At 38.7% G+C, this 11,068-nt stretch overlaps 1 protein-coding gene across 3 annotated transcripts in view; it reads right to left on the reverse strand.

Moving 5' to 3' along the window:
- Positions 1 to 11,062, reverse strand: part of PHKA1 (phosphorylase kinase, alpha 1 (muscle)) — a 243,454-nt gene extending 232,392 nt beyond the window's left edge. For all 3 annotated transcript variants that reach the window (XM_006764336.2, XM_006764335.2, XM_006764334.2), the window contains exons 1-3: positions 10,759 to 11,062; positions 10,106 to 10,264; positions 58 to 105 (exon numbers count right to left, since the gene is read on the reverse strand). In XM_006764336.2, the coding sequence (XP_006764399.1) occupies positions 58 to 105; positions 10,106 to 10,264; positions 10,759 to 10,836 (285 nt within the window). In that variant the 5' untranslated portion in view covers positions 10,837 to 11,062. The remainder of the gene's footprint in view (positions 1 to 57; positions 106 to 10,105; positions 10,265 to 10,758) is intronic.
- Between the last annotated feature and the right edge of the window lie 6 nt (positions 11,063 to 11,068).

Raw genomic sequence — 11,068 nt, forward strand, 5'->3', positions numbered from 1 at the left:
TATATATATAATTGCAATGTGCTTTTATTAGAGAGGGAGCTGTTAACAATGGCATACCTGTCTGATCATGCAGTGCAGCAGTCCCCTCATCAGCTTCACTACACTCTGCAAAAATAAATGGAAACAAGACTATTATAAACATCCCTGGATGCAGGAATACTTACTCAGCAACTGCAGTTGGTAGATGACCTTTTGAGAACAAGTAACCCTATCCTGGGTTCCTATTTACATGGCATTTACTTTATAAATACACAGAAGAGTAGATGGCAGCTAAAAGTGGAATCAAAAGCTGCAGTTAGCAACTCCTTCAAGTTAAATAGTTCAAGTTCCAACAAGTTTATATAAACTATTAGAGGACATGCCACCTGGAGAAAATGGGCAAGTCAGCTCAAAATTCATAAAGCTATGAGGATATTCTAAAATACATTCTATGGCCTAGAAAAGCCAACATCATCACTGTTATTTTTTTCTAACTAGTCAATTCTTACCTTCAAAAGTCCACAGCAATAGTTTTCTGGACATTTTCTCTAAAGAATAAAATGATCTTCAATTCAGAATAATTGTAAAGAGGAATTGTTAGTACACTTCAACTCCCTTTTTTTAAAAAATATATTTTATTGATTTTTCACAGAGAGGAAGGGAGAGAGATAGAGAGTTAGAAACATCGATGAGAGAGAAACATCGATCAGCTGTCTCCTACACATCTCCCACTGGGGATGTGCCCGCAACCAAGGTACATGCCCTTAACCGGAATCGAACCCGGGACCCTTGAGTCCGCAGGCCAACGCTCTATCCACTGAGCCAGACCAGTTTCGGCTCAACTCCCTTTCTATAAAAAATAAATAAGCCACAAACTACTCAAGTCTTAAGTCATTATTTTACTTACGAGGGCCTGGCAATTTCTAAGGTAGTTTTCTAATCATAGTACTCCAAAATAATAATAAACAACTATGTACATACTAGTTGGTATAATATAATATAGTAATAATAATTATATTTAATTATAATATAGTGTAGTAATACGATATACTACACGATACTATAGTATACTAGTTATACTACATGACACCAGAAGGGCCCATCACCAGTGGCATGGATAGGCAATATGTTTTAGAAGAACATCACTGAACAGCTTCTCCATTTCTCTAAGTTTTCTGTGTCATAGTCCAGAAGAAATACAACCAGGATACTCCAAGGAATGCTGGCTCAGAGGTGGTTTAAGGACACCTCTGAAAAATAATTATTCTTTCAAAACATTCAAGCAATAGGCATGATAAAAATAAGTACCTATTAATTATGCTCTAACACTTTATGAAATATTTTATTAAGAAAAAAATAACAACTGTTTCCTTGGGAGAGTATCTTTTAAAAGCCATTTCTATCTATAAATGGTTTCATCCCCTTACAGATGAAGAAATTAGAGACAGAGAAAAAGAGGTGGGGAGAAAGAGAGAGAGTAAGAGGGGGGGTGACAATGCATGATTTTGTCACCTTTTAAAGCATGAAGAATTTATTATAAAGTAATGAAACTGACAGCAACTCATATAATAAAATCTCTATCACTATTCTGACCCTAATAAAAGACATTGTCTTTTAATATACCCTGTTACAGAAAGCATTTAACATACCCCTCATTCTGTGGGGAGACTTCATTCAATTCTGAATTATCTTCTACATGTCAAACATACAGTTCCATCAAATCCTTTCAAATCTCTTTGACAAACTAGCTTTGCTACTCCCACCTACATGTTCTTTAATTTAAACAGAAAACCTGGGGAATCACGGACCAGGTAGAAAATTCACGATTGCCATCCATTTTTGTCCTCCTGAAATGGCCATTGTCAGCCATTTCTATCATCAAGTTCCAACTTCCAAGTCAGAATAGGATAAAATTAATAGGAAGCATGGGGAGGTAAAAATAAGAGGAGGTATCTGTACTTTGTATTCTCCAAAACTGGCCATATTATCATGTAGGGGTAGTAGGTGGTATTGATTATATGTTTATTGATTATATGGTATTGATTATATGTTTATTCATATCAAGTGACACCCTCCTCTCATCTACTTTTTTTGAGGATAATAGATCTATGTATTTGTGAATTGATTATGTAAGGGTATAGAGTGGAACCTCAGTTCTCAAACTTAATTTGTACTGCAAGGCTGTTCAAGGAGCTAACTGTTCTAAAACTGAATCATTTTTCCCCATTAGAAATAATGTAAATGGAATTAATTTGTTCCAGACCCCCAAATGATTCTTGTTTTAACCTTTCTTATATACAGAATATATCTAATGTATTGTTTAATGTATAAATGAATACTTATTTTCTTAAATTTAATCCCTACCAGCCTTAAAAGAATAACTTTCAGCAGTCTTTCTAGGCATGTCTTTCAGGAGGTCAGCATTCGGCATCTCTGCTTGCAATCACTGGTTAATTTATCCAAATCAACAACAGTTTTTCTGCCTCTTCAATTGCCTGTGATCATTGTTTCTTTCACTCCATTAGCAACATTAGCACACTTGATGGTCTCCTTACGTTTTAAATTTGTGCTAACCTTCCATTTCGCCAGCAACAAACAAACAACCAAAAAACCCACAAAAATATTCATAGCACAATTTCCTGGGACGTTAGCAGTAAACTGACTCATACTGGCACATTCTCTCCTTTGTTTGAGACATGTTTTCCATGAACTTGATCAAGAACTGAATTGTTGGAGATGAGAGACATTCGAGAACTGAGGTTTGACTCTTTAACTATGTACCACCATTATCTATGTAAATATTAGTATCTCTCTCTCCAGATATATATATAATCAGATGTGTAATGTTTCAGCATCTAAAACATTCAAAGCATGAGGATGGCAGCACAGGAAAACATGGTACTTGAATATTCCCACACCACATCAAAATTACAACTGAAATACAGAGCAACCATCATTCAGAACCCCCTGAATTCTGGCTGAATGAAAGTCCTACAACTAGAGACGTAAGGAAGAAAGCACACTGAGACTGGCAAGAGGGATGGAGGTGTGGAACAACTGGTCCAAAACCCACATTTGTCATTTTTTTTAATCCGGAGGGATATCTTGACTGTGGAGGCCTCCTGTGAGGAGCAAAAGGTCCCAGCCCCACACCAGACCCTTCTACCCAGGGTTACAGGGCTGGGAAGAGAAGTCCCCATAACCTTGGGCTGTAAAAGCCAGCTAGGATTGTGGCTGAGTGAAATAGAGACTGCTGGAGACCCAGACAGCTCCTCTTAAAGGGCCAGCACATGGACTTAATCAGACTCAGTCCCTCTGAGCTCCAGCTCTGAGGCAGCAGCTTGAAAGGATACAGGGACATATGGGGAGGAACTAAAATACCTGGCATCACGGCAAGAACTTGGGGGCAGCTTTCAGCTTTCTCCCAGACAAAAGTGCTCCCAGAGGTAATTTTTCCTATGATGAGACTTCCCATGCAACAGAGCTGAGTGCCAGGTGCTATATCTGACTCTTCATAAACCTGGCTCTCACTGTTCACCACCCTGGTGATTCCCTGAGACCCCCATCTCACCCAATTTGCAGCCCTACCCAAGCTGTTTGCAGAGGCTTTTCCATATGAATGGCCTGTCCTGGCTCAGGCTTCAGACTTTTCCTAAAATCTCTCAAACAAGTAGCAGCTGGACTCAATATGCCCCATACCTCTTGATAAGCAGACCCCAAGCCCAGAATTAGCAGCAGCCTCTTAAGGTTCACAGTTTGGCTTCTCCTGAGCACCTCCAAGCCCAACACAAGTAACGGCCATATGCAGATCACTCTGTAGCTTATGCCGGGTGGCCACAGGCAGGGCACAGGCAATGGTGGACTCTGCACCTCCCGGAAGGCCTCCAGAGCCAGTAGACCTGGTAGACAGCTTAAGACCATGCCAGATTACAACTCTACACATCCACGAGTGACAAACTCAATTGGTAGACTCGGTGAGCACCAAAGACCCGCTGAAGCAAGTCCTGCTCCATAGGGGTACCTCCTGCACAGCAGCTTTTCCACTGTAGTCGCAGCTGGTCCTCACAGCCAATTGGTGGGGGCCCAGTTTCTCCCAGTGATTCCAACAGCAATCAAGGCTCAACTACAAGACTGTGCACACAGCCCACACAGAGGTGCACCTAGAGTGTCCAGCTCAGGTGACTGGGAAGGGTGAGCCACTGGGCCCTACAGAACACCTAATATATAAGGCCACTCTACCAATTCCAGGTGACATAGCAGTTCTACCTAATACATAGAAACAAACACAGGGAAGCAGACAAAATGCAGAGACAAAGAAACATGTTGCAAATGAAAGAACAGAAGAAATATCCAGAAAAAGAACTTAATGAAATGGAAGCAAGCAAACTACCAGATACAGAGTTCAAAACATTGGTTGTAAGTAATCTCAAGGAATTTAATGAAAGCTTCAAGGCACTTAGTGAGAATTTTAAGGATCTTAATAAGAACACCAAATACATAAAAAAGGACCAATCAGAAATGAAGGATACACTAACTGAAATGAAGAATAATTTACAGGGAATCAACCGTAGAGTAGAATCATACCAGTGATTTGGAATATGAGGAAGCAAAAAACACCCAATCAGAAGGGCAAAAAGAAAAAAAGAACCCAAAAATATGAAGATAGTGTAAGGAGCCTTTGGGACAACTTCAAGCATATGAACATTCACATCATGGGGTGCTAGAAGGAGAAAAGAGGGAGCAAGAAATTGATAGCCTATTTGAAAAAATAATGACAAAACTTCCCCTACCTGATGAAAGAAAAAGACTTACAAGTCCAGGAAGCACAGAGAGTCCCAAAAGAAGAAGAACCCAAAGAGGCCCACACCAAGACACATCATGGTCAGATAAAGAGCTTCACAGACAAGAAAAAGCTAAAGAAATTCATCACCAACAAACCAGTATTAATTACATGAAATGTTGAAGGGAGGAGGAGGGGGAGAAGAGGAGAAGAGGAAGAAAAAGAAGATTAAAAATATGAAAAATAAAATGGCAATAAATACATATCTATCAACAATTGAATCTAAAAATCAAAATAAACAAAGAATTTAATGAACAAAATAAACTGATTAATAAAATAGAACCAGAGGTATGGAAACATGGAACAGGCTGATGAATTTCAGAGGGAAGGTGGGGGGTGGGTGGGAAAGGAGATTAAGCAAAGAACTTATATTGCATATTTACATTACCTATGGTCAGACAATAGGGTAGTGAAGGCGTGAGGAGGATTGGGAACCGGGTGGAAGGGCACAATGGGTGGAAAAAATGGAGACATCTGTAATACTCTCAATAATAAAGATTTTAAATAAATTTTAAAAATAAAATATTTAAAGCATTCTACCAGGCTTTGTGGAACATAATGACAAGGGAGACAGGACAAACATTTTTTTTTAAAAAAATAAAACACACACACACACACCACTATAAACATGTCTACTTATTAATTCCTAGTTATCCTTTAAAACCCAACTCCTCTGAATCTTTCCTTGCCTTGTTCAAGGGACTTGGAAACTCACACCTCCCACAGAACTTTGTACTTATCTCCTCTATACATAGTACTACAATATCTGTCCTAATGTTTTGTAACTATTTGTTTATATGTCTGTCTCCCCTATCAAACTATGAATTCCTTAAGAAAAATGCTACAAGAAATACACTTTTAAATCAATGGACCAAGCACATTATATTTTTTTTGTGTGTGTGTATATATATGTATATATGTCTACATGTATACATATATACATATATATGTGTGTGTGTGTATATATATATCATACATATATATCATACATATATATGCCTGCAAGTAACTCTCAAATGGCTTGTCAAATAAATGGTATGCACATGCACATGCTTAAAGAGAAGGAAGATGCGAATATGTCAAAATGTTAACAATTAGTGAATGTAGGTAAAGAGTATATGCAAATGTGTTTACTCTTCCTACAACTTTTCTATACATTAAAAATTTCAAATATAAAAATTCAGAGTTAAATATAAACATTTTGTTCCATTTTATCTATCACAGGGCCTGGCACATGACAATTACACAAAATCTTCTACTTGAAAATGGAAAAAAGAAAAACCCACACAGACCATAAGTAATCCAGAAATCCCAAGAAAATAGTCCTGAAAAAGAAATGATCACTGATTGGTCTGTGAGGACAGGAGTTACAGAAAAAGTGGGATTGGGGCTGGGCTTTGAAAAAAGTGCATTAGCTCAGATTAGAAGGGAACATGAATTACCAATGGAAGAAGTTCATAAAAAAATTTGGTGGCTTCCATGTAGGAAAAATTTTAAAAAGAATCAATCTGAAGTCATTGGACTGAGGTTGTATTCATACCACCACTAAATCCCAACCTGCTTCAATCCCTTTACTTGTAAGTTTGGAAAATAATACCTAACTTACAGGGTGTTGTGAGAATAGTAATTATGGGGAAGTACATAGTACAATGAAAAGTATTTACACAAATGTCACGTATTTTTATTAAGGAATTGTTAAAGTAATAAAGATACCAATCTGGCTGGAACTGAGGGTATAATGCAGGTTACCATCATGACATAATATTGGCTAGGACTAAACTCTAGAGTTTTTCCTATCAATCCAAAACATTCAGATTTTACTTGATTGGAAATGAGAGCCACAGAAAGATTGTTGAGAGTGGAAATAATATACTTTAAGTGTGGTTTTCACAACAGTGTTAAATGATCAAGGTTTAGACTAGAGTTGAGGCAGAAGGGACAAGAAAGGAGGGGATGGATTCAAGAAAAATTATAAGAATCAACAGACTTTGGTCTGCATGTATCAAAAGCCAAAGGAGGTCAATCAAAAGTCACCCTAATGACAGCATTTTGAACACTGTTTTATAGAACACTAGTCTAGGAAATTCTTAAAAGGCTGTAAAATTCACTCCTATCTTAGATTCCAAATGCACTTTATTATGCTTTAGCATATCAAAGGCTCTGAGAAATTATGGAGTAAAGAAATCTGCTGTTTAACATAGCCCCAAACTTAACTGACCTAGTGTTCCATGGAACACATGATGGAAAATGCTCTAAGTAATGTTGCCCAGGTGACTAGTACACTGAAGACACAATAAGAGAAAACACAATGCTTAGTGAATTGCTGTTGTTTGATAGTCCATTTTGTTTGTTGAAGGTGTTTCAGACATAATGAGTTTGAGAAACTACATGATATGCAGGGTCAATTGATCAGAAGACTAACGAAAATCATGGTTTGACATTAAAGTGAGATCAGAGTTAAAGATGAAGCTTTGGAAGTCATTCTTTTTACATGCAAAAGTAATAAAATCATGGCAAAAAATATGAGATTACACAAAGAGAATAAAATTGAGCCAGAAGTAGAACTGAAGGCAGCCACAGAGCAATCTCTATTTGTGTTACTATTTATTTTTATGGGTGTGAGTGAATATTTATAAGACTAAGAAAAAAGGACATTGAAAAGCATATATGTGCATAATTCTATTCTCAATCTAGGATAGAATTGCCACCTAAACCCTTGTAACTTTTTCATCCAGAATTCTCTTTAGTTCTGACATTATTTTTCAGAGTTAAACAAAGGTGAGAGTTGGAAGGAAGGGTAGAAATGGTTAATAATCAAAGATTTGGGAAAATCCACACAGTAATTGGAAAACCTGTTTTAAATTGACAGTTGATGGGAATTTAACCCATGGATTTATTGGATTTAATCTATGCTAATTTATTGTCCATAGATAAGTGGTTATTATCCCTGGCTGTACTTTAGAATAACTTGGGGAGTTTGTTTAAAATATGCATGCCCCCCCACCTCTACTTTAAGAGATTTATCTAAATTGTTCTAGGATGAGCTGCAGTAATGATATTTCCTTAAAAGCTTCCAAAGTGATTCCATTGTACAGCCAGAGGTTAGAAATACTCATGTAGACTAGCGACAAATATAGTTCACTGCCTATTTTTGTAAATAAATGCCTACTAGAGCATAACCATGCTCATTCATTTATGTATTGTCTCTGGCTGCTTTTGTTCATTAATGGAAGAACTGAATAGTTGGGCAGACACCACATGTGACCCTCAGTGCTGAAAATATTTACTATCTAGCCCTTTATAGAGATATGTTTGTGAGCCCTGGTCTGAATTAACTTTTGAGTCAGGTTTGAGAAAAAAAATTAAAATTTTACAATTCCCAGAGAATGTGTTTCTTTTTTGAAGATGTTTCCTATTGCCATAATGTTTTTGAGACATTCCAAAGTTATTATCATATGGAAAATATTTGGGGGATATATAAAAAACTATTTAACAGAGCATTAAAATTTTAGAATGAACAATTCAATTTTCCCCTCCCTCTATTAAATTCTTTCTACCTGGGGCACTTAAGGAAAAATGTCAACTTTGCAGAATGATTAGTCGACAAGAAGACATAAGATTTCTTCTAATAGTACTAGTATTTTTTAAAAAAAAATGGTTAAATTGTACTGAGTGTGGAATTGGGTGTTATTCTATTATTATTGATTTCTAGTAAAATAAAATAGAGAGGTCAATGGGGGGGGAAGGAGACATATGTAGTACTATATGTAATACTTTAAACAATAAAGAATTTAAAAATAAAATAAACTACTGAGATCAATGTAGCAAAACATTAGAGTAGGATATAGGATTTGGGAGGGGGAAAGAATAATATTACAGGTAATTTTTAATGGTTCTCTAAATTTTCCAAATTCATGCAATGGTTATATATTATTTATGTAAGTCATAAAAATATTGATCTGTACTTCCTGGGCTAGAGCAAAAGCTCCAACAATTTTTTTCTGGTGGGCCTAAGCACCTCTCATTGATGGCTTGAAAGAATAACAAATGCCTGCTATTGTGGAGGATAAAACAATGAAACTTTCCTATTGCCAAGAACTGCAACCCACAGCATGTTGGTGTCCTTAATCTCAATATCTTATATAATAAAAGGGTAGTGTGCAAATCAACCGAACAGCAGAATGACGAGTCGCTATGATGCGCACTGACCACCAGGGGGCATACGCTCCCACAGGGGGAGCACCATTCAGCCATAAGCTGGGCTGACAGCTGGTGAGTGCAGCAGCCCGCCTCCACAGCAGCAGCGCTAAGGATGTCGGACTTTGGCTTAAGCCCACTTCCCGTGGGGAGTGGACCTAAGCCATCAGTTGGCCATCCCCCAAGGGCTCCCGGACGGCAAAAGGATGCAGGCTGGGCTGAGGGACTCCTCCGCACTCCCTGAGTGCACGAATCTCACGCACCAGGCCTCTAGTTCTGATCCATAGAAAACTAGAGCTCAGGTTGCCTAAGTCTGAGAGACACCACTTGAGAAAATGGCTGATATAGAGAGAATCTTACCCACTTTGGAAAAGAATTCACATGCAACTTACAACTGACAGCAGAGTATCTTAACATTAAGATTCCTATTAGCCCAGAATATTGTTTTCTTGGCCATTCAAAAGAACAAAGCACCCTGTGTTTAAACAATTTCATAAAGGATGCTTCTTCATTGAGGGGAAGGGCCTTAAAAGTTGGCTTAAAGGCATCTGTTGACTCTTGATTTTGCCGGGGAAGAGGGGGTAGGCATAGCTCTCAAACAGTGGTCATAAGTATAAAAATCAACAAATAAACAGTCTTTATTTGTGTCAGGTTGGTAAGGTCTGACAATCTGTCAGTCACCCTCAAACAAATATCACTATCATTTTCAAAAATAAAGTAAAATGGTATATACCTGCTACCAAACATTCTTCTCAATGAGAACAAATATGCTGGAGACTGCAAAAGACATTTACTTAGAGGATATACATTTTAGCACAGATCCCACGACAGTATTTTCCACTGTAACAGAACAGACTGTGCCCACTTCCCCTGAATCAGCAAGTTTCAAGTTTCCACTTCAAAAATATTCAGCACAATACAGGAAAGAGTTTTGGAATGTAATTTTAGGAAGGTGAAAAAAGGGGGGGGGGAGAAAGGCAAAATACAGTTCTATTATTCCTATGGGCTAGGCTACATGTTCTTTCAATTCCCCCTCCGCTACACATACACCACACAGCTCCAGATCTCTTTATATTTTTATTTTAGTACCTGCTCCAGTTCATAGGCCTTTGCCTTATCCTCATCACGGTCTGCATTCTTCCGATAGGCCAGGCCCAAACCCCACACAGCCAAGATGCTGTACACATTATCCCGGACCCAGGCATCTTTCTGATCATAGCTGGCTGGAAGCAATCCAGTCACGGGATTCTGCAAAGCCAAGAAAAAGAGGACAGGCAGGTATCCATAGGCTGTTAATATTAGGAAATAATATCAAATGGCATACTTAGGGACTTTGGTCTAATTTCTACTTCCCTATTCCTGAGTATTATACCTCCCTTTCTTCTGACCAAGTACAAACAAATGCTATCTTGAATAGGGGGAAAGAGCTGTTTGAAAACTTACAAGTCTGAAAAGAAAGTCAGTGTTTTAACTTTCCAGTTAGAATGAGCTACCAACGATAAACCAGCATTAAAGAAGTATTAAAAATATAATTAACAGTATATACAAAGTACCTCAGATCTTCACAATAGTGTAGTCTTAAAATTACTAAATGTTCCCCTGCTTTCTTTGGCAGGAGGGGAAGAACGGTGACACACACACACACACACACACACACACACACACACACATTCACCGAGGGTCTCCATCCAAGCTATCACGCTGCACACATCTTCAGTGACTACAGGTAACACTTAACTTACCTGATGGCACAGGATGGTCTGATGCACCAGCCTAGCATAGCCATCCAGCCGAACCCCCGAGTTACTCCGGCTCCTCATCGTGCTGCTTCCAATCTCCTCAGTGAAACCGCTAGGGTGCCGGGTGCCACAGGGGCCTTCGGTCCTCCAAGGAAGGAGGCTCCAACGCAGCTGCACCCGCCCTGTGGGAAGCCCGAGTAGCAGGCTCAGGCCTAGGCTAGCTGTCTGGGTCACGGCGGTCTCTGGGGCCCACCACACGCCCGCCCGCGCACCCGCGCAGCCTCCTGCAGTCTGGGCCCTAGCGCTGCCCTCT

This window comes from Myotis davidii, unplaced genomic scaffold, assembly GCF_000327345.1.
Source record: "Myotis davidii unplaced genomic scaffold, ASM32734v1 scaffold481, whole genome shotgun sequence".
Classification (NCBI taxonomy): Eukaryota; Metazoa; Chordata; class Mammalia; order Chiroptera; family Vespertilionidae; genus Myotis; species Myotis davidii.